This window comes from Antedon bifida, chromosome 6 (assembly GCF_963402885.1).
Source record: "Antedon bifida chromosome 6, ecAntBifi1.1, whole genome shotgun sequence".
In the NCBI taxonomy this organism is placed as follows: Eukaryota; Metazoa; Echinodermata; class Crinoidea; order Comatulida; family Antedonidae; genus Antedon; species Antedon bifida.
The window spans coordinates 26,183,476-26,209,164 of NC_136231.1; the positions used below are offsets into that span (position 1 = coordinate 26,183,476).

The following is a 25,689-nucleotide window of genomic DNA, read 5'->3' on the forward strand; positions in this document are numbered from 1 at the left end:
TTTATTTTATTTCAACTACATTCAATAGCCACAATTATAGTAATATTAAATAACCCTTAATCCAAATTCTGTAACAGAAATCCAAATTCTGTAACATGTACATTACATAACTACAAATTCAAAGTGTAATTCTCCAGTGCAGTTTGATGCAATGATAATAATTAAACTCTATACACAATGATTCCTATAGGGATTATGTTAAATATGTTAATTCTTGTTACGATTACATAGAGCAATAGTTTCATATTTTTTACATAGTAATTTTGTTTTTGTTTTATTTATTTATTTTCCACATATTGAACAAAAAAGAACAGATATTTGCTTTAGAAAAAAAAATAATTCTAAAGCAACAATGAATAGGGTTGCCATACTTTTAAAAATTAGAGTAAAGTTCATTGCATGGGCTTGTATGAAGGTGAAAATCAATTATCAATTCAATAAAACTTTATTATCCCAAACAAGAAACGAGAAATTCATTTGGTTGTCACTGGTATACAAAGATTCATTAAATTGTTTAACAAGCACAGAAATAGGCAAGTACAAGCACAACAATCATAACCAATGCCTACAGAGTGTGTAAAGTATATTAAAAAGTGGACACCATCAATGCCTAACAGTGTGTCTATTTAGTAAATATGTTAAAAAGGCAAAACCCTAACAAAACTATATTCATCAAGCATTGTATGCCTTGAAACCAATTCTAACTAAAATAGCTATGAATATTATTTCATAAATTATGAAAGAGCTTGAGGCTTAAAAAATATATTAATATCACTATCGTATAATACCACTCACTCATGTTTGTTTTCTTATCCTTATCATCATGACAGTGTTGTTAATGTAGTTCGTAGACGAGATGACGTTTTTGTTATCTATCACAGTGTACATTAAAGATGTATTGTCCCCCAAAATCATGAAAAATAAAGATTTATAAAACCAGACTTTTAATAGCCCATTTTGAAGTTTTAATGAAGTTATTCACTTCTATAGAAAAAACCAACAAAAATAATTGTGATACCTAACTATAAGCCATCAGTATTGTTAGTTTAATTTAAACAGGGAGATGTAAAATAAATTGTACATCTTCCTGATTTAAACAAGACATGAAAATCAATTTAAATCATGTATTACTTTTAATAATATTACATTTCATGTTGGTCATCTGATGAGCAGCAGCTTCTAAATGTAATTAAAATCTAATAAACATTGTGACCAACTCTCATAACATGTTATTATTAACTACTACAATAATGCATATTCCATTATGTTATTGTTAAGCCGGTTAACTTCTGTTTTCAGTCTCCACGGAGAAGAAATCCTCATGAACATTGATTTAAAATTCTAAATAGTCTATTTTACATCATTTACATGTGGAATGTTCCATTTTCTGACATGGATATTTTCTATATAAAAAATACTCATTTAGCTTCTGTATGATAATTTTCTAGGTTTCCCACAAATATTATGTTAATTATTTGAGTGAGAATAAAAAATCAAGGTTATATAAATGTCAAACAACCATATAGAAGTTACTATAAAATTGGTTTTAGTACATTTATAATCATCATTAAATTGATAAATATTAAAAAAATTTATTTAGTATTCATTTTATTTGAAAGACAAAGAAAGATATAACTCAGAAATTATCCTAAAAATAAATGAGAAAATGTGAGAAATTAGAACAAGGGGTGAATATTTTACACATGTATGTTGTTTTGGTAATTTTACTTACCTATGTAATTCATTCAAAACATAGATAATAATAATTAAATCTAAGATTACAAAACCATTAAAAGATGTCAATTCTGTTAAAAAATCAAAATCTTTTATCAAACTAATAAGTTTCTTTCATTTGACCAGTTTTAAAGTAAAACAAGATTAAAGGAGATTTATCTAGTTACAGTGGATTAGATCAAAGGCTTACGTGAATAATTATGATTTAATTAATCATCTTGAATGTAGGAACATAGTCAGTTGTAGAATAGTTAGATGACAATTGGTGAGAAATATCATATGGAACCAGGCATTGTGAAAATGTAGCAAAGTCTGGTAATTGAAAATTGTACAACCCTGGAGAGCAGTGGTGGAGACCCTGATAATTGTGAATGATGGAAAATGTAGCAAAGGGTGGAAAGTCCGGAAATTGTGAATTGTACAACCATGGAGAACAGTGATGGGGACCCTGGGAATTGTGAACTATGGAAAATGTGGGGAGCCTGGGAATTCTGAATTGTAGGACCCTGGAAATTCTGAATTGTAGGACCCTGGATAGTAGTAATGGGGGCCCTAGGCATATATGAAATATGGAAGATATACTGTAGGAAAGAGAGACTTTAGAGCTATGGACTTTATAAACATAGTTTCTTCTTTAAAATCTTTGCGATAATTGTAATGTCATCGGAGGTAAAATTAATGATTTGGTGAACTGTTAATTGGTTTTATATGCTTGATATGGGTATATATTTCACAACATCAATGATATCACTTTTGACTAATTTTGTTTTCGGCAATAAATATAACAATATATCTAAATTATTACACGTAATAATGAAATAATGACGTCTGCTTCTTGCGTCATGTTTTAAAATATTAGACATCATCCCACGTTTTTAACTCAAACCGTTTTTCTAAATTAAAACCTTTAAAGCTCATAGCATTAATAATTACTTGCCATAAACCATTCCAAAAATTATTACCAAGAATTTAAATTTAGTTTAGAAACTATGTTTTTTTATGAAAATTATGATGTTAATGAACTTATAAATTTGCTATCGGCGAATAAACTTGAGATTTACTTCGACTTGAAATTTACTTCGACTTGAAATTAAATTAAGAAACTTTTTAGCTTTTCAATTATTGAAATTATATCCTTGGGAGATTCTCCTCAGGTTTGCGGACATAGTCTATAAAAAAACATGCAGTCAGATTAAGATAAAATGGAATAAATGACATTGCAAAATGTACATCAATGTTTATTGCATGAAACTACTCATAATCATGAGATAATCAGATGAAATTTATTTATTTATTTTTTATTTTATTTCAACAATATTTTAATTTATTCAGTATATTAGTTTATTCAATATTTTTTATTTTCTTTTTACATACTACTAATAATACTATAGTAAAAAAATTATCATTCGATGTGTGAATTGTATTTTGATGGTTATTAAAACTTTCATGAAACCTCTATGGTCTAATGGTTTAGCAATCGTCTTAGAAGAAGATGCAGGTTCGATTCCCATCTGAAGCATTTTATCACAGGATCAATTTATGGGACTCTATCTATTGAAGGCTGTGTAAAGCTGTTGTAATTCTCTCTGGATCGTTGGCATCTCTAATTTGTCAGTTTTTATACAATTTTAAAATATTAATGATAAATTATAGATAATTCAAGAATGTTTGATAATTATTTCCTTTTGTTTTAGTGCTCATCTTGACATTTTCTTAAATCAGTCACATATTTGGAAGGATGAAAACATCGTTGATATTTATCAGATGAATTTTTACAAATGACACAAAGACTATTCATTGATTTTTTGATCTTAAAGCTTCTGTTTTTGTCTTCATTATTAATATTAATTAAGACACATGGATGAGGAAGATTATTTTTGTGCTGATGACATAGTAGTAATTGCCGTACAGAGTTGTTGTGATGCCGCATTAGATGGATACTTATCTTATCTTAATGCATTTGACAGTCTTTATACTGTAGTAAAAAAGTCAAACTTAAATTATTTCTAATAACGAAAGTTATACTTTTGTATTGTGATTTGAATATTCATTGTCGAAAATAAAATAAAACATAAAAATATATATAGAAATTTTGTATTTTATTTAAAGTAATTTTAGCAATCAACACTATATGTGAACATTATTTTCCTATTGGTTCTATAAAAGTGGTGCAAAAAGTTATTTCTAAAAAATAAATATAATTAAACATTTTTATTGCCTAATTATATAGCATACATGTATGCTTCATTGTTGTTAGACTATAGCGCATTGTACTAATTCATTAATGTCGTTGGCAGGGAACAATCACACCTGGTTTTTATTCATTCTTTCTTTATACTGGTATTGTGATAATCATAATATAAAATCAGTCAGTCATTAATTATTAAAAGAACTTTTAAAAGACAACAAAAGTTTTTAAAATAATGTTGATTAAAGTTGAATGTGTTTTAAGTGATAATTAAATTAAATTAAAGTTTAGTTGTTTTCCAATTATCAGAAGATATACTACTGAATAAGTTCATATAAATATGATAATCCTTTTGTGAAATTGACATATATTTATATTATATATATTATTATATATATTATATTTGTCATAAATGTATAACACCTCATTTTGTTCTTTTTAACAGATTTGCACAAATTGCAAAGGGAAGAGAGAATTTGCCGCCAGCTTAGACATAACAACATTGGTAAGTTAGTAACAAAACCTCAAAGTATCTTGACCTCCTTCTATGTGTTCTCTCTAGAGCCTGCTGCAGAATTACCTAGCAATGTTATTATGAATTTGATAAAATTCTAAGATTGATATCAATCAAACTATTCAAATCGAACATCTACAATATCTCCCAGTTTTTTTTATTGATCTCTCGTCTCCACCTACTGTACAAGTGCAAATGTGCAATTTCCCAATTGTTTTAGATATAAAAAATGCCATGCATGCCCAATTTGAAAAGTCCCTTTACATGTTTACTAATACGAATAGTACTAATGGAAGATATTTTTTTAATATGTTTGGATGTATTTTGATAAAGTTATAATGCCCTCTATGAGTTGGTCATGCCCTCTATGAGTTGGTCATGCAGAACAGATCCACAGATTCAACTGTCTTGTGCTAATCCACAGCCTAGTCCAGACAGAAAAATATGTGCGTACATTTACTACAAGTACATTTGCTACAATGGCTTACCTCACATTTGTAGTTCTTAAAGTTAGCACAAGCAGAGAAGTAGCAAATGTAACTGTGATATCAATATTATTAGTTATCCGCTTGGTATACCAAGCGGATAACTCCTTGTAATTGTATGAGATCAATATTTTTTTTCTGTATTATTAGTTATCCGCTTGGTATACCAAGCGGATAACTCCTTGTTATTGTATGAGATCAATATTTTTTGGTTATCCGCAACTTAGAAGTTGCGGATAACCCTTGTGATTGTAAAAATCATTTTCATCTTTATTCTTCTTTCTTTCCCGGATTTTTGTGAGCAGCATATCCCCTATTTCTTGTAAATATATCTTTTGTATAACTTTGTCATTATATGGACATTTACCTGAAGTTGTGCACCTCCATATTTTGAATGACGTCAGAGTTGCGCAAAGTGACTTACGCGCGATTTTATGAATTTCAATGATTGATCATAGGATAAAAAATAAAAGTCATTTTGTATTGACACTTGGTGAAAATTTAGGTCATATCAAGGGCAAACTTTCTATGGATTAAAAATGGCATGTTTTACAAGAAGTTACGCGCGCACGCGCATTTAAAGTTTCAAAATGCGCAAAATTAATTTCTAATCAACTTTCTGCGCTGATCATGACATTTTGAGCATGTCAAAAATTCCCACGCGCGCGAAAAATTTTACGCGTAAGGTGCGCACGGAGCATGAAAAACATGTTTTTTTCTCTTGAATTGTGATTTTCCAGCCTTTCCTAGTCATTTAAAAAAAGATTGACATCATTTCAAATTAAAATGATGTCATACGAACACGTTGATTTATAACATTTGCGCGCGTTTTAGTTGAAAAAGTTACAAAATATTGTCAAATATATGCCTATTTTGAATCTATTATAGCTCTTCAGGATCAAAGGTGACCCCCAATTTTTTTAACTTATTATGCAAGAAGATAAATTGTAGATATGAATTCATGCAGAATTTTTACCTCTCGGATGTTATGACGTCATCGTATGGCCACACGAATGTAAAATATAGGATTTTTTACTGTTTCGTTATTGCTCATCACATTACATAGAGCGCATCTCGCTTATACGTATTCCATTTCACCCGATATTTTAATACTGTCTAGGTCAATTAACTATATTTCGCATGAGTTAAAAATATTTTAATTTTTATGACGTCATCATGTCTAAAAATGTAAATAACGTGGGTCACCTATTTTCATCTTTACAGTAAATTTCAATCTGCTATAGCTCGTCAGAATAAAAAGTGATAATCATAATTAAAAGGTTTTCTGGAAGCTATTGGATTGTAGATACGAATTCATGTGAACATTTTTTCAAATCAGATGTTGTGACGTCATCATATAGCCAGTTGAATAAAAAAAGTCGTATTTTCATCTCTTGCGTAAAAGTTCATTGCGTTTAAGCGAGAGCGCATCTCACTTTCACGTGCCCAAAATTCTTCAAATTTGTATTAATGTAATTATTTAGATAATTATCTTCTAAAATAGTTATCTTTATAAGTCAATTTGATGACGTCATCGTGTTAATAATTGGCTTTAAAAGATGGGTCTCGTAATTTCGTCTATGCTACCACTGTATATAACATATACAGTGTATTCTGTAAATACTGTAATATGCTGTATGCTACAAAATAGGTACAATTCAGCACTGTAAACATATTTAATTCATGTCATAGGATGGCATAATAATTTTCGGCGTTCATATATTTTAAACGTATGTGCATGTTGTGTTTGCGCGGATAACCCGAACTCGTCAAAGTGACGAGTTCAAATCTAGTTTTCTGTATTATTAGTTATCCGCTTGGTATACCAAGCGGATAACTCCTTGTAATTGTATGAGATCAATATTTTTTTTCTGTATTATTCTTCTTTCCTTCCTTCCTTTTTGTGAGTCGTGTTCCTCTAAAATGTGTAAACATAACATTTCATAACTTTGACAACATATGGGCATTTACGTGAAGTTGTGCACCTCCTATTTTTGAATGACGTCATAGTTGCGCAACGTGACTTATGCGCAATTTTATGAATTTCAATGATTGATCATAGATTAAAAACCAAAAGTCATTTAGTATTGACACTTTGACAAAATTTAAGTCATATCAGGGGCAAACTTTCTACGGATTAAAAATGGCATGTTTGACAAGAAGTTACGCGCGCACGCGCATTTAAAATTTCAAAATGCGCAAAATTAATTTCTAATCAACTTTTTACGCGTTTCTTGTCATTTTGAGCATGTCAAAAATTCCCACGGGCGCGCAATTTTTTATGCGCGCGGTGCGCACATAGCGTTAAAAACATATTTTTTTCTCTTGAATTATATTTTTCAAGCCTTTCCCAGTGATTTTGAAAACAATTTAGACCTTTTCCAGTTTAAATAACGCCATACGAACACGTTGAATTAGACAATTCGTGCGCGTTTTTTATGAAAAAGCTTAAAAAATCGTCAAAATTATGTCTTTTTTTAAACAGTCATAGTTTCTAAAGTAAACCGTTAACCGTTTATTTTTATTACAAAATCTAGAAGTTGATGAGTTGTAGATATCGGATCATGCATCAATAAGGCTAAAAAAACATTGTGACGTCATCGTATGGCCACACGAATGTAAAATATAGGATTTTTGTCTCTTTCGTTATTGCTCATCACATTCAATGGAGCGCATCGCGCTTATCTGTATTCCTTTTTCTCCTACATTTATATATTGTGTAGGTCAATCAACTTTCTTTAGCATGAGATAAAAATATTTTAATTTTTATGACGTCATCATGCCTAAAAATTTTAATTACGTGGGTCATTAATTTCATCTTTACAGTAAATTTTAATCTGTAATAGCTCGTAAGAATAAAATGTGATAATCACGATTAAAACGTTTTCTGGAAGCTATTGGATTGTAGATACGAATTCATGTAAACATTTTGCCAATCGGATGTTGTGACGTCATCATATGGCCAGTTGAATAAAAAAAGTCGTATTTTCATATTTTGCGTAATAGTTCATCACATTTAAAAGGGTGCGCATCTATATTTTACGTATTCAAATTTCTTCTACACGTTAATATGTTGTTCCTGAGATAATTTCCTTCTGAAATTGCTATCTAAGTGTTTCATTTTGATACCGTCGCCATGTTAAAAATTGGAATAAATGGCGGGTCCCGTAATTTCACCTATTCTACACTGTATGTAATATGTATACAGCTTATACTGTTTGCATGTATATACTATATGACACAAAATTCAGCACTAACAGCATGTCATATTCTTCAGTTCTTGTCATAATGCCATAATCTTTATCTGTGTGCAATATTCCAACGTATGACGTGCACGTGGCGTTTGTCGTGGTGCGGATAACTAACTCGTCAAAGTGACGAGTTTCATGTCTAGTTCTTCTTTCCTTCCTTCCTTTTTGTGAGTCGTGTTTCTCTAAAATATGTAAACATAACATTTCATAACTTTGACAACATATGGGCATTTACGTGAAGTTGTGCACCTCCTATTTTTGAATGACGTCATAGTTGCGCAACGTGACTTACGCGCAATTTTATGAATTTCAATGATTGATTATAGATTAAAAGCCAAAAGTCATTTAGTATTGACACTTTGACAAAATTTAAGTCATATCAGGGGCAAACTTTCTACGGATTAAAAATGGCATGTTTCACAAGAAGTTACGCGCGCACGCGCATTTAAAATTTCAAAATGCGCAAAATTAATTTCTAATCAACTTTTTATGCGTTTCTTGTCATTTTGAGCATGTCAAAAATTCCCACGGGCGCGCAATTTTTTACGCACGCGGTGCGCACGTAGCGTTAAAAACATATTTTTTTCTCTTGAATTATATTTTTCAAGTCTTTCCTAGTAATTTTGAAAACAATTTAGACCTTTTCCAGTTTAAATAACGCCATACGAACACGTTGAATAAGACAATTCGTGCGCGTTTTTTATGAAAAAGCTTAAAAAATCGTCAAAATTATGTCTTTTTTTAAACAGTCATAGTTTCTAAAGTAAACCGTGAACCGTTTATTTTTATTACAAAATCTAGAAGTTGATGAGTTGTAGATATCGGATCATGCATCGATAAGGCTAAAAAAACATTGTGACGTCATCGTATGGCCACACGAATGTAAAATATAGGATTTTTGTCTCTTTCGTTATTGCTCATCACATTCAATAGAGCGCATCACGCTTATCTGTATTCCTTTTTCTCCTAAATTTATATATTGTGTAGGTCAATCAACTTTCTTTAGCATGAGATAAAAATATTTTAATTTTTATGACGTCATCATGCCTAAAAATTTTAATTACGTGGGTCATTAATTTCATCTTTACAGTAAATTTTAATCTGTAATAGCTCGTAAGAATAAAATGTGATAATCACGATTAAAACTTTTTCTGGAAGCTATTGGATTGTAGATACGAATTCATGTAAACATTTTGCCAATCGGATGTTGTGACGTCATCATATGGCCAGTTGAATAAAAAAAGTCGTATTTTCATATTTTGCGTAATAGTTCATCACATTTAAAAGGGTGCGCATCTATATTTTACGTATTCAAATTACTTCTACACGTTAATATGTTGTTCCTGAGATAATTTCCTTCAGAAATTGCTATTTAAGTGTTTCATTTTGATACCGTCGCCATGTTAAAAATTGGAATAAATGGCGGGTCCCGTAATTTCACCTATTCTACACTGTATGTAATATGTATACAGATTATACTGTTTGCATGTATATACTATATGACACAAATTGACAGAATTCAGCACTAACAGCATATCATATTCTTCAGTTCTTGTCATAATGCCATAATCTTTATCTGTGTGCAATATTCCAACGTATGACGTGCACGTGGCGTTTGTCGTTGTGCGGATAACTAACTCGTCAAAGTGACGAGTTTCATGTCTAGTTAGTTATCCGCTTAGTAGCGGATAACTCCTTGTAACTGTCCTGTTTCATCATCTTTTTTTTTTTTTTTCTGTATTCTTCTTTCTTTCTGTCATTTTTGTGTCACGCGTAACTCAAAAACGTGTAAACATAACATTTTATAACTTTGTCAACATGTGGGCGTTCACGTGAAGTTGTGCACCCGCTATTGTGAATGACGTCAGAGTTGCGCAACGTGACTTACGCGCGTTTTTATGAATTTCGCGTATTTAACATAGATCGAAAACCATATAACATTTTAATTTGAAACTTAGAAAAAGTTTAAGTTATATCTTGCGCTAACTGACTGTGAGGAAAAAATGGCATGTTTTACACGAAGTTACGCGCGCACGCGCGTTTAAAATTTCAAAATGCGAAAAATCAATTTCTAATCAACTTTCTACGCGTTTTATGTCATTTTGAGCATGTCAAAAATTCCCACACGCGCGCATATTTTTATGCGCGCTGTGCGCACGTAGCGTTAAAAACAATTTTTTCCGCATGATTTATGTTTTTCCAGCCTTTTCAAGTAATTTTACCAACTTTTAAACAATTTCGACTTAAAATTAACGTCATACCAGCACGTCGAATTGGATAATTTACGTACGTTTTTGATGAAAAAGTTCAAAAATTCCTTAAAATTTGTCAAAATTATACCTTTTTTAAAACAGTCGTAGTTTCTAAACTAAACGGTAAAAGTTATTTTTATTACGTATTCTGGAAGATGATGAGTTGTAGATATCGTATCATGCATCAATATTGCTAACAGGACATTGTGACGTCATCGTATGGCCATGCGAATATAAAATATAGGATTTTTGTATCTTTTGTCATAGAGCATCACATTTAATAGAGCGCATCTTCGCTTATCCGTTTTTCATTTTAACCCAGATTTTGATATTTTTTAGGTCAATCAACTACCTTTCGCATGGGTTAAAAATATTTTAATTTTTTTGACGTCATCATGTCTAAAAATGTAAATAACGTGGGTCACTTATTTTCATCTTTACAGTAACTTTCAATCTGTTATAGCTCGTCAGAATAAAAAGCGGTAATCATGATTAAAACGTTTTCTGGAAGCTATTGTATTGTAAATACGAATTCATATCAAAATTTTTCCAATCCGACGTTGTGACGTCATCATATGGCCAGTTGAACAAAAAAAATTGTATTTTCATCTTTTGCGTCATAGTTCATCACATTTAAAAGAGCGCGCATCTATATTTTACGTATTCAAATTTCTTCTACATGTTAATATGTTGTTGCTGAGATAATATCCTTCCGAAATTGGTATTTTAGTGTTTCATTTTGATACCGTCGCCATGTTAAAAAATGGAATAAATGGCGGGTCCCGTAATTTCACCTATTCTACACTGTATGTAATATGTATACAGATTATACTGTTTATACTGTATAATACTATATGACACAAAATTGACAGAATTCAGCACTAACAACATATCATATTCTTCAGATCAGGTCATAATGCCATAATCTTTTTCTGGGTGCAAAATTCTAACGTATGACGTGCACGTGGCGTTTGTCGTGCGGATAACTAACTCGTCAAAGTGACGAGTTTCATGTCTAGTTCTTCTTTCCTTCCTTCCTTTTTGTGAGTCGTGTTCCTCTAAAATGTGTAAACATAACATTTCATAACTTTGACAACATATGGGCATTTACGTGAAGTTGTGCACCTCCTATTTTTGAATGACGTCATAGTTGCGCAACGTGACTTGTGCGCAATTTTATGAATTTCAATGATTGATCATAGATTAAAAACCAAAAGTCATTTAGTATTGACACTTTGACAAAATTTAAGTCATATCAGGGGCAAACTTTCTACGGATTAAAAATGGCATGTTTGACAAGAAGTTACGCGCGCACGCGCATTTAAAATTTCAAAATGCGCAAAATTAATTTCTAATCAACTTTTTACGCGTTTCTTGTCATTTTGAGCATGTCAAAAATTCCCACGGGCGCGCAATTTTTTATGCGCGCGGTGCGCACATAGCGTTAAAAACATATTTTTTTCTCTTGAATTATATTTTTCAAGCCTTTCCCAGTGATTTTGAAAACAATTTAGACCTTTTCCAGTTTAAATAACGCCATACGAACACGTTGAATTAGACAATTCGTGCGCGTTTTTTATGAAAAAGCTTAAAAAATCGTCAAAATTATGTCTTTTTTTAAACAGTCATAGTTTCTAAAGTAAACCGTTAACCGTTTATTTTTATTACAAAATCTAGAAGTTGATGAGTTGTAGATATCGGATCATGCATCAATAAGGCTAAAAAAACATTGTGACGTCATCGTATGGCCACACGAATGTAAAATATAGGATTTTTGTCTCTTTCGTTATTGCTCATCACATTCAATGGAGCGCATCGCGCTTATCTGTATTCCTTTTTCTCCTACATTTATATATTGTGTAGGTCAATCAACTTTCTTTAGCATGAGATAAAAATATTTTAATTTTTATGACGTCATCATGCCTAAAAATTTTAATTACGTGGGTCATTAATTTCATCTTTACAGTAAATTTTAATCTGTAATAGCTCGTAAGAATAAAATGTGATAATCACGATTAAAACGTTTTCTGGAAGCTATTGGATTGTAGATACGAATTCATGTAAACATTTTGCCAATCGGATGTTGTGACGTCATCATATGGCCAGTTGAATAAAAAAAGTCGTATTTTCATATTTTGCGTAATAGTTCATCACATTTAAAAGGGTGCGCATCTATATTTTACGTATTCAAATTTCTTCTACACGTTAATATGTTGTTCCTGAGATAATTTCCTTCTGAAATTGCTATCTAAGTGTTTCATTTTGATACTGTCGCCATGTTAAAAATTGGAATAAATGGCGGGTCCCGTAATTTCACCTATTCTACACTGTATGTAATATGTATACAGCTTATACTGTTTGCATGTATATACTATATGACACAAAATTCAGCACTAACAGCATGTCATATTCTTCAGTTCTTGTCATAATGCCATAATCTTTATCTGTGTGCAATATTCCAACGTATGACGTGCACGTGGCGTTTGTCGTGGTGCGGATAACTAACTCGTCAAAGTGACGAGTTTCATGTCTAGTTCAACTTATTATTAATGTTTATATTTTATCCTATGATGCATTTAATACTTTGTTTTAATAATACACTGAATACGGTGATATCCTAAAATCTTTAAGCTATTTATTTTTCAGCCATTTCAGGCCCTCCTCCTCTGAAAAAAAAAACAAACTTGTGTATATAAGACTTGCAAGCTTAAAGATGTATTGTCCCCCAAAATCATGAAAAATAAAGATTTTTAAAATCGGACTTTGAATAGGCCATTTTGCAGTTTTAATGAAGTTGTTCACTTCCATAAGAAAAAAAACGGGGGAAAAAATTATTTCACCTATAAAAAGACAAAATAAACAGTTACATTACCCAAAAACTCATTGTCTTCCAGACAATTTGACCATTTTTTGCTTTAAATTACATTTTTCTCAGGTAAATACATTTTTTTCAGACCCAATTTTTTGTGAGAGTGAATATACTATTATTTGACATTAAAATAACATATTCAACAAAATTAAAAAGAATATTTTTTTTAGGGGGGCAATATATCTTTAAGTAATGCTGGCCAGTACACATTATACTACTGTATATCTTTAACTATTCTTACCAGTGTGTAAAATGTGCTTCACATTAAGGAGTGGCCAACAAATGACCACCTTTATGCAAATTAGCCTCCACAAACTTTGAAAATGTCATCGCACAGTACTCCATTCATTGAACTTAATTTTTACATATATTGCAGTATGTAATTATCCTGTATTTTGTCTTGATTTGCCATTGATATCTTAAACTAATTATACTAACAATACAATGTTATTACCAGAAAGTGCAAGATAATTTGAAGAGTAACGCTTCTGTTCTCTTTGAACTTTTATAATAAGCAATAATTCTGCCTAATTTCGTAGGAAAATATTTAGTTTAATAAGTTGTTAAATCAAAAGAGAGGTAACAAACACATTTTCGGCATTCCTTGTGAAATTATGAAAAATGGAAATATTTAATTTTGATTTTAATACTTTTATATTTAAAGAAAGTATTGTCCCCCAAAAACATGAAAAAATAAAGATTAATAAAATCAGATTTTGAATAGGCAATTTCACAGTTTTAATAAAGTTATTCACTTCTGTAGAAAAAAAATCATAAAAAATAATTATTTCACTTATAAAAAGACAAGAAATTGTTAATTTCAACCAAAAACTATTGTCTTTCAGACAATTTATGTATATTTTGCTTTAAATTACATTTTTTTGGTGGAAAATGGTTTTTTTTGGGATCAAGTTTTGGTAATAGTGAATAACTATTATGTGATATTAAAATGGCATATACAACAACAAAAATTAAAACAATTATTTTTTAGGGGGACAATATATCTTTAAATATGAAAAAATATTGTAAAACTGTAATTTAAAAGTCCAAAAAAGTTATCTGGAAGTCAACAGGATTTTGGATAAATTCAGTTTCTTTTTCAACAAGATAAGATAATAATCAAAAATATTTTCCTTTTTGCAAATTGAATAATTGAAAGCTACAAGAAAAGGTCCTAAATTCATCTTTATTTCATGTTTTGAGGACAATACATCTTTAAGCAAATGGAAAGATTCATGTATCACTATCAAACACTGATTGGTTGATTGATTGAAAGAAACACAATCTAATTTACTGAATTTATTTATCACATAGAAGTTTTATTTAAACAAACAAGAATGGCAGATTTTATTATTTTAAAATAACCAAATTGTGAATTTGATAAGATTCATGAAAACCTTTTGAGACAGAATGTTCAACTGGTTTTATTGCAGAATAGGTGTTTGCAATTTTAGTAAATAATTTAATTTTCCATGTCTTTCAGCACATTACCTTAACATAGAATTAATCAATCCTGACATGCTGTATCATTACTTATCAAAATATTTAAAATGTCACTGTGACTAACTAAGTAAGATTATCGCGAATCGGAGAAAAAAACAAGACATTGTGAAAGAATAGAAATCATCTCCTGCATTTACTGCAGTAAACTGTTTTTTTTTACTGACAATATAGAAGAAGTTTATAATTGAGTCATGATTACCCCTAAAAAAGGTTTGCTGAATAATTCTTTATATTTTTATTTATATAATACACAGTATTTATACACACATCAGACACAGAACACTAATTCAAACCGCCTGGTGATATACTGAAATTTAATTAATTAATTTGAAACAATAAAGATGAGGAAATCTGTGAGAATGAGAAAAAGTCGTCCCCAACCGAGATTCGAAACCGGACCTGCTGCTTGATATGAAGATTTCCTAACCATTAGGCCATGGTATTGTTCAAACTCAATTGGATAACGACTCTTTAACATTCTCGGCGTGGTACAGCAGAACAGTACTAGTCCCTCAATTGTAATCACACGCACCAGAGATAAAATTGATACGCCTTCATCTTTCAGTATTTTATTCACGAAGCGGGATCTCCAAAGAGATAACTTTTATATATACAAACACATCAGGCACAGATATTATTTTAGTTTTCAGTTTAACAATTTTCTTCAAGAATTGTACCAAAAAACAATTTTTGATTAGATACTTGAAGATTTATTTATTTTAATTTTCCTGATTAACAAATGATATTCCAAAATGCAAATATTTGCAAAAATTTGATTCATTAGATAGTTTCTAAGATGACAGTTACAGATTAAGATGAAAATCTCATCAATCATTTACCGCTGAATATTAATTACGTCAAATTAAAAATTACATTTGCATCAAATATTACATCGCCCTGTTTATAATTGACCTCATCTGAATGAGTTTATCGAGCAAGAATGAAACAGAGCTGGCAACAAAGTAATAATGAGGCGTTTTTATTGGGCCGGTAGATTAAGTTTACACTTGAGTATCGTGTATTGAGTCAACCGAGAACATTCATTCAAGAAACCCCAAACACCAATTATCTGTGTACCTTATCACTAATAGCATTTACTTGTTATTGTGCTTTTTATCGTGGTGTATAACGTTTTAATCACTTTACGCATTATTAGTCTTTGATTGTTGTGCGCAATAAACCGTTTCTATCTTCTCAATCCGATACTTATGATATTTGCAAATGGTCGTGAGATATTCTCAAATTTTATAGCGAGAAACAAACTAAATCGTGATGTCATCAGCTTGACGAAACCAACAAGATGTTAAATTCTCATACTGTATGATATGTATTTCATTCATACATTATACTAGCTGACCACTACTACAGCCAATCACTACATTCATATAACTGTACTGCAAAGCACTAGTACACTCATAGAACACTGTATTACAGCAGGGAGATAAAAAATAAAAATAAATCTCCCTGATTACGGTAACATTAATTTGACTGTATCACAATATAAAGAAATAATGGATTCACTTCTGTAACACAACAGTGTCATTTGTTCCCCATCATTTTATCTTGTTTTGCACTATATAGGTTTTTAAGTAATTTATCGAATGTCCTTTATTTAGTGTAAAAGTAATGAATTCTAAAATGTGAAGCAGCTCAATTAGCACAAGTAATTGGATTGTTGAAGTTACACCAAAATGTCTTTGTTGCTGTATTTTTGTGATTGTCAGCAATCTTTTACTTGCTTCTCAAGTGGTCTGATAATCTATGATATATTGTTACGTAGAATCAATGGAGGGAGTGATCTATTTGGATTGATTTTAAGTAATATTACAGCAGTATTTCCATTGTTGTTTCAATGCAAAGATCCTTGAAGTGTGTACTAATGTGTTATATTTAGAAGGCTCTAATTGATTTGTACTGTGACATATAAAAATCCTTCAAATTTCTTAAATGGATGAAATGGTAATCTAGTCAGATATTTTTGATGGATAACTGGATTATTTTAAACCAGTGAGGCCTAGATTTCAGTTCTAAATAAGGTCCTTGCACCATAGTCTTAGGCAGTAAGCCAAATTTTATGTTGTATGGCCTAGATAGAGGCCGCAATATAATTGAAAAATACAGATGTACATTAATTTTCAAGTACATACAAATATTTAACACTTTTTAAAATGTAAACAAACTTGGTAATTGTAATGATTATGTGCATAATGCAATTGATTATTTATGATAAGGAAAAGAAAGGCCATGACTCGTCCACTCTCTAATTCAATCCACTTAAATATAGAATCTTTTTTTTCATTTTCCTATAGATGTTTTTTCTCACTTGGCCGAGTTTCAAATTGGTTGATTTTGTAACATACATTCAATCTTCTTCCATCAGAATGAGTTACATCAAGTTCAATACTATGAGTTGTATCTTATTTTCTTCTTAGCATGTACGTAGCCTTATTTTTCAGTCGGCCTAGTTTTATATTGTTTTATTCTATAAGAGACAATCTCTTTCTATCAGAATGGGTTTGCGTCAAGTTTAGTTTGAAATGGCAACGAATGTAAATCTGCTAAAAATACTCTAATCTAGTGTGATACGATGATATTACGACGTTATGTACACACTGGTAACGTGGTAGATTTGTATACTGTTGGCAACTTAAATACACACGATTAAGCGTTTACAAGTTGTTGATTATTTTAGTCGGTATAAATTCTTTTCAACATGACATAAGTAATACACGGATGACAATCTTAAAATAAAACATGGATTTCTTGTTTTTTTGTCCCTTTCATTTATGAAAATAGTTTAAAGGCTCCGTAAAACTAAAAATTAAGAGTTAACATACTGATATTGGTGTACCAGAAGTAAAAAACGAGTACAAAATTCATTCTGCACATATTCATATGTTTCTGAGCATGTGCAGAATATATTTTTTCCTTAGCAACTCTTCATGTAGTCGAGTGGCGCTTCATAAAAACGATGTGACACTAACTGCTTACTGTTGAAGTTTTGCGAAAATATGATCAAAATATCTGCTTCACAAAAACATAGTATCAGGTTCCAGTAATGTTCGTTTAGATTTTAGAAAATATAGCTATTAAAAGGGTTATTTTAATTGTACTCATGGTAATTAATAGTATTTAATAACTATACTAATACTATAAAGATTGTGTCACTTTCACAAGTTAGTTAATTGTGCTGTGACTGATGACAGTTTATATACAGGACGGAAAGAAATGTAGATGGGGAGGAGAGGTTGTGGATAGGGCGGGGGAGGTTAGCAGGGGTTCCTGTGGTGGATGAATGATGGGTGTTTAATATGAACACTGCCACCCAAACTGTGTAACCTTCCTACAGTAATGTACTGTCGTAGTACACATTATAACATGTATGCGATTGTTGAAATATAGTTGTATTATACTTAACACATGTAATCTTAAATTTTCTTCTGACAAAATTATCATGCAGAAACAACGATTTCCTACTATAATGATTGATTCTATTTATAACTGATCACAATGTAGTAAGAATATCAATGATTTTTACTGGCAACCTCAAGTATCCTCCATACTACAAAGAAAATCAATGCAAGTCCTTGTCAATCAGTTTATTAAATTATTGCTTTTGCATCAACAGAATATATCTAGAGGTCATTATTGAGCATCGGGCATTTGCGTGAGTTGCATTATGCCAAGTAAAAGTCATCGATTCTTATAAGCATTGCCTCAAACCTAACATAGGTCAAAGGTCATATGACTGTCAGTTCTGAATCGATGCGTTTTACAGGTCAAGTTCAAGATACTTTATGTTTGTCCCTTGAGACTTGGCCTACACATTACGTGTAGATTATTATGTCATTTTAACTCTTGCGACGGGAAAAAAAGTAGATAAAATAATATATTGTTCGACTGGCCGACTGGATTAATGAGGATTTATTTAAATAATGGAGAGAATTTCAAAATGAGATGTTGCGGATTTATAGGATTCAAATGTGGACGTGTATTGAATAGTGAATTACCTTGTTTATTTTGTTAGCGTTGTCGTTGCTTTTCATCAGTTCACCAATATTACTTTTGGATGTTGATGAATTTTGTTGTTGTTTGAAGTAAAACAAATTGATTTCCTAAAAGTTAATGCCCATGTAACTCATGTATGTTCATAATAGCCAAGAAAAAACTTGTTAATTCAGTAAATGTTTTTTTTATGTTTTATTCAAAGTTATTTACACATAATCAGTGCATCTAAATGTTTTAGATATTGTAGGTACATATACTTGCTCCGCATCATTTTCATTTACTCTCACCACCTATACAACCAGTCATTTACGGTACTATTCTGACTAATGTCGGTTTATCAAGATGTTTTTTTTATTAAAATAAACAGTTTGTTACACACCCAAGTGTTACCCACCTTACCATCCCGCTGTCCCTGCTGTCAAGAAAGCGAAATGATGACGTTGGGACATAACTATGTGAAGGCGTGGTTGGTGGATTAGTCTATTATTATAGTGGGGTTATCAAGGAACTTTTAAATGTTCATATCATATCTCTGCCTCAGAAAATTGCTGGCTATTATCTTTGCTTAACAAAAAAATGTATAAATATTAAATTTAAGTTCAGTTAAGAAGCTCTTTTATAGGTTCCAAGAAGACAAAATCATTGCATTCATGGATATAGTAAAAATAGGTAATAGAATAAGAGAGAAATAAATGGAGATGTTATGCATGCAAAGTTTAGTAAAAAGATGTTATGTGATTAAATAGCATATTACGATGATTGTTGATCATTAGTGACTTTAGTTATCCCATCATCGTTATGTCATTCACAGTTAAAGATCAATACCTGAAAGATTGAATAATATGTGACTGGAATACTCTATGAAATTTACTACCTCTATATTGTATTGAAGTACATTTGCCAAGATAGTTTTCACTCTCATTAATATTACTAATCAATCAATATGACATGATAATATAAGTTTGTCTAGACAAAATTAAAAAAACCTCTACAAACTTATGATATGACTTTACCATATTAAGTTTTTGGATTTTTCTGATAAATTCATTAGTATTAAACAAAAATGTATTGAATAAATCGTGCTTTGAAAGCGAAGTAAAATATAGAAATTATTCCTTCTCCTCGCATCTATCTTCTAAGCCTTCTACCCAAACCAATGGTTTTTAAAATCTCATGCGTTGCCAAAATTGCATCGTGTTTAGTAAAGACTTTTAAATTTTGTATAAGTCCATCCTTTATTTTGATGCAGCCACATTTGTACGTTTTTATTTTAGTAATTTGCATTTGGATTGATTGCTGCTTGATTAATACTACACCTACCATAATTAATTATATAAATCACGATGATTTGTATTTTAGTGTAACAAATTGCATTCATTAATTATTGTGAGGTTGCATTAATAGTGTTTTAGCATTATACTCTACCATTACATTACTCATCCACGTTACAATACAATGTCTCTTAAATAGTTATTGGCGATATTCTCTTCTCTTACATAATCTATTACAACCTTTACACATTAATTAATAGATACAGAAACTAATAATTGTTATAGTTGAATTCCTAAAGCCTTGTCTAACTTTACTTGACAAAAAAATGTGATGTGTCCATATATGTACATGATGGTGTCATATCACTACCATATTTGGGCATATCACTACCATATCACACTTTTGAAACTAGTTTGATAGTGTAGACAGAGCTTAACAATGGGATTAGGATCCGATAAGGATTAGGTTGTACATAATTCATGTGAAAGTGCCTCATTAATATAGCTATCCCCTATATAGAGGTATTCCAACTGAGAGGTTTACTGTATATAATTCTCTCACATTTTTGTTTCCTTAAATAAGACCTAGTTCTAACTATTTACAGGAATGATCAATTGGAATTGATTACCTAACTGTATCAGGTTGAAGACTGCAAAATCAGCGAAGTATTAGCTCCTTTTTGAATTGTTTGTACCCATTCACATATTGCCTAGTATTCATACATAATTTAAACACACCAGGGTGTAGACTATATTGGTTTTGTTTTAACCTCCGGAATTTTACTAGGTGTTATGAAAGGGTATATGAGTAGTAATTTAAAAACATTATGCAAAATCAGTACATCGATGATTATTATACCGTTATAACAAATCGTATATTTTGTGTCTAGGTGAGATTTAATCAGATGGCATAGATGCTTCTTGCCACTAGACAATTTTCTACTTCACATAAAATTGATAAATGAGACTATTTTGCATAACGTGTGATTCATAATTTAAAAAGCTTTTCAGAAAACACAATCAAAACACTTGAAGCACTAACATCACATTGTGCAAGAAGTACATCATCATAATGACATTACACATGAGTTTATAACTTAATTCATTCTATATTTTATTTTCGTTCTTTGCAATATGTTGTATTTAGAAGTCCAAGCAAAATATATTTGTTAAGGAGTATGTATAGATAGTGTCTGGACACAATAAGTCTAAGTGTCGTTGAGTGCAAACTGAAGATAATGTTATTTTACAGGTAATTTGTCCTGTGTCGTTACTCTGATTCAGATGACATCAAAACACTAATAATACTCTTTGTTTACTAAAGCATAACAAAAAAAGGTTAAAAGTTATGAATTTTTGCTTAAATGTTTATTAATACAATCGTGGAGTACTTGCAAATTTATACTAAAAATATTTGATGAATCGGATTTAATATATAATAATGCTGAAATTTAGCATAAACAACAGAGGGCAGCAGACCAATTTTAAGCTACTAATTTGTTGAAACTGATCACAAATAAAATCAATGAAATAGTTCTTTAAAAGTTACATACATTTAACAAAATAGTTACAATTCTGCAATGATCAAATCAACTAATAGTAATAATAAAAAAAATGATTAGATACTACTATATATAAACACATATCCATTAGCAAATGCACTTTCTATGGAATGCATAAAAATGCTATTTTAATATTATAAAAATAAAATAAATATTTTTAAACTAAATCTAGCAAAAATCATATAATACATTCTAATTTTGTTTTAATAATTGCATGATATTAAATGTATGAAAATGCTATTATTTTTGAATGGTTAACCTTTGCACATGACTGGCTCTGGTTTGACCTACCTCTAAAACTTGACCCAGTAATATTACAAATTGTCAATTTGTCTATGTTTTATAGTTTGGTTTGTAAGCTGTTCTCATTATTGTCTAGGGCAACGTCTGCTATCTCCTGGTCCTTTACTGCCACTTTTCGTGGTTGTGGTGTTGGTTTCGTTTCTGGTTGAGATTGTGGTTTAGGCCTTGGTTGGGGTGTAGGCTTAGATTGTGGTTTGGGTTTGGTTTCTGGCTTTGCTTGTAGTGTAGGCTTCGATTCTGTCAAAGGTTTAGTTTGAAGTTTTGGCTTCGCTACAACTTGTTCAGGAATCGCGTTATCCTCCAAATCCTTTTCATTCTCTTTATCATTCATATTGTCTTTTCCTTTGCCATTCGTTACTTCATCTTTCTCAGTGGTCGTTGTAGGATAGAGTTTTTCTTTATCATCTTTTGTTTTATGTTTAAAGATGTTCTTTATCTCCGTAATCAATCCAGGCGCATTCTGGTTTATGTCTTTTGAATGTTTACTTTCCAATTTCACTTCTGTTTCACCATTTTGGTCACTGGCAGAAGGACCATCCAAAGGTTCTTTTTTGATGTCCACTTCAACTGGTTTAGTTCCAGTTAAGTCTGGTGTTGCTCCAGTTGAACCTGGTGTTGCTCCAGTTGAGTCTGGTGTTGCCCCAGTTAAGTCTGGTTCTGCTCCAGTTGAGACTGGTTCTGTTCCATCTGGTTTATCCTCTACTGGTTTTTCACCATCGGGTGAATCTGTAGAACACAGGGTATTTGTCGCTGTATGCTCTACTGTGTCACTTTGAAATGACGTTTCTACCAATTCCTCTTGGCTGTCGTCTGAGTATTTCCTAGCGCCCATGCTCAGTGCTACTTTCCGTCGATCATGGCCTAATTTTCTCACGGATGAAACCATATTTGCGAGGCTAAATCTTTTCAATTTGTCGCTGCTGCTCTCTCTCTTTTTTTTCCTGCGTTGTACTTTATCTACTTTGATCTTTTGTGGACTCAATGAGTTATAGTTTGTTACGTCTTGGTTGGCCATATCAGCTTTTTCATAAATGATGATATCTGTAACATTAACAATATAATTACCAGTATTATAATTATAATAACAGGGATATCATTTCAAAAACAGTAAACATGTTGTAAAAAATAATACAATATTTAAACAGAGTCAGTGCTATTGTATTGAGAGGTCACATTCAGGACCCAGCAAATTGAATGAAGTTAGCAGTAGTGTTAAAACGTATACCCTTAATTTCTTATAGAAGTATCCTTTGAATACGGGTGTCCAAAAGGAGTAAAGTAAGGCATAGGCCCCCTCTTAGTTCGATACCTAAAATTTGCCATTTTTAGGCCCTAGGCCTCCATTATTTCCACATCCCCTCCTGTTATTGGCGAATTTCTTTTGCTGTTGGTTGGGTTTGGAAATCAAATAAAAAAATAAAAAAAATCCTGGATCTCATGCCACTTCTATAACATTTAATGCCAATTTCCATGGTGATATTTAAGGCAAAGACTAAAATAAAAGTAGAAAGCTAGATACAGGTTTTTGTTATTTACCTGAGCTTCCTGTGTAAGCTTCAAAATTAACAGTATCGTTCACCATTTTTTCTAAGCTGTTTTTAAGTTTTTCAAATTCTGATTTGCTGCCCTCATCTTGGCTGGTTGCCATAGAGAATCTGTTATCCAGATACATTGGTATACTTTGTATTTCACTGTCAATTGTGTCTGAAGGGGAGAAAAAACAAATTATTTATACTATAATTCAATTTTATTGCCATGGTTGTTGTTCCCAAAGGCCGTGCCTTTAGGCAGTTTCTTTCACATTTGGGCCCTTTGGCACATCCTCCATACCACACCTTCCAAAATGTTATAATGGATACTTAGTTATAAACGGCATATCCACAAATATATTGTTCAAATTATAAAATAACTACATACATATTTGAAGCTAAATGACCTTTGTTTTTACCTTTCTGTAAGCAAACACCAAACAAACTTGTCATGGAATGTTCTTTTGTAATTCGTAGATTTCCAATTGAGTCGGCTGACAGTTCAGTACCATTAATACTTTTGCCGCTAAAATCGCCCGCGTAAAAGCTTACTGTTACTGGGAATTTGTTTTCCTCAAGAAGGTCTGATAACTTTTGGGGAATAATCTCTGTAAAAGAAGGATAATTACTATTATTATTAATATATATATATATTATTATATATTATACTATTATTATGTCTGTAAAGGGTTTGTTGATTTGAGCCCCAGGTTCAGATTATAAGTTGTTATTTAACTTTATAATGTATGCTTTATATTTAGGATATAATAGTCAGATTTTTCTTTTTTTTAACAGGATGTACTGTATAACTTACCGTTATCTACGGAATCTTTATTTTCAAACAGTAAGGGAGTGTCATAGGCTATGCTAATGTGGTTGCCATCCTTATCTATTCCTATTATTCTTTTTTGTTCATTTTTTCCATAAATCCATAAAATCTATTAAAAATAATTTATTTGATTTAATAAAAAGAAAATATATGTGCCACCTTCATGTTTTATATTGTAATTATATTTTATGTTTGTTATAAATAAAGGAATAAATGTTATTTTGATTTATTATTTATTTATTTATTCTTTCTTTATTCTGCAGGCACTTTCAGTACTAGTGCACTGATTTTCAAAGTGGTACAGTAATTGGAAATATCATAACCAACATAATAAAGTAAAGATTGAATTCAAAATTTAAAAAAAAGTAATCTTTCCTCATACCTGATCAGATGAAAATGTCTCAATGTGCTGAACTCCATAGTAACCGTCTACGACCTTTAGGATAATAGGCATCTGTAGTTCTGCTATTTTATCGTTGAGGTCATGCGCTGTAAATACCTCACTAGTCCAGGTTACCTTTCGTAGCGCCTGTAGATGCTCTTTTAACTCCATAACAGACATCTTGGCTTCTGAAAGATATATCTTGTTTTAGGCTGGGTACCGAGTGTAATGTACTAAGTATTACACAGGGATGAGCTTAAAACTTGTGGTAGACGAAAGCATTATATATCAACGATAAATACGATAAAATGAAATAAATACCGTACTAAAATAACTATCTCGCTATATTTACTGAAATGTCTAGCAAAGGTATTACCTCAAATACATAGAGCTTGTATATATAACATGTTCTGAACCCTACATGGTGGGGCTATAAGGTCATTTCATATAAGCATACTAACTGCATCCCTTGGATATTACAGTTAGTTACATGTTTGTCTATCCGAAACTATAAAGTAAAGCCCATTAAAAAAACAAATCTGAGCTGCAAATCAGCATATTTACACATACAGACGTATAGGCATATATATTTGTAATGGTTTTTTTACACATTGAAAAACAAAGAAATTCTTACCTGTTCAATGTTGTAGTGTTTTAGAACACAGAGATATTATCATTCACTATGAATATCTATATATATGTAGATATATGATAATAATAAATTGAGTTGTACGTAACTCACTCTTGCAATGAAGGTTATGTTGTTTTCCACTTCCTTATAGAATTCAGTGACCTGGGACTGTTTATTTTTACCTACCTTTTATTCTTTATGCAGAACTGAATTTGGCTTTTACGAGCGCAGCTCTTCACTGTACAATTTCTTTGTGTAGTATCTGAATAGCTAATCCTGTTTCAATACTATTTCCGTATTTCCTCATATATTTTATCTTGTAGTAGATAAAATCAGTTAAAATTCATAACAAAATATTTATAAATAACAAACTGGTTT

At 31.0% G+C, this 25,689-nt stretch overlaps 2 protein-coding genes across 11 annotated transcripts in view; one reads left to right on the forward strand and one right to left on the reverse strand.

Moving 5' to 3' along the window:
• The window catches only part of LOC144844250 (calcium/calmodulin-dependent protein kinase type II subunit delta-like), a 127,721-nt gene that overhangs the window by 19,365 nt on the left and 82,667 nt on the right, over positions 1-25,689 (forward strand). For all 9 annotated transcript variants that reach the window (XM_078701068.1, XM_078701064.1, XM_078701067.1 and 6 more), the window contains exon 3: positions 4,368-4,427. In XM_078701068.1, the coding sequence (XP_078557194.1) occupies positions 4,368-4,427 (60 nt within the window). The remainder of the gene's footprint in view (positions 1-4,367; positions 4,428-25,689) is intronic.
• On the reverse strand, positions 18,260-25,635 carry LOC144844741 (uncharacterized). 2 transcript variants are annotated; one of them, XM_078701788.1, is made up of 7 exons: positions 25,315-25,635; positions 24,681-24,868; positions 24,284-24,407; positions 23,889-24,077; positions 23,477-23,644; positions 22,550-22,981; positions 18,260-22,507 (listed from the first exon to the last, which is right to left on the reverse strand). In XM_078701788.1, exons 2-7 carry the CDS (start codon positions 24,858-24,860, stop codon positions 21,978-21,980), a joined length of 1,623 nt encoding a protein of 540 aa, XP_078557914.1. In that variant the 5' UTR covers positions 24,861-24,868; positions 25,315-25,635; the 3' UTR covers positions 18,260-21,977. The 2 variants fall into 2 exon arrangements, with proteins under 2 accessions (XP_078557914.1, XP_078557912.1); XM_078701786.1 differs by having other exon boundaries at positions 18,260-22,981.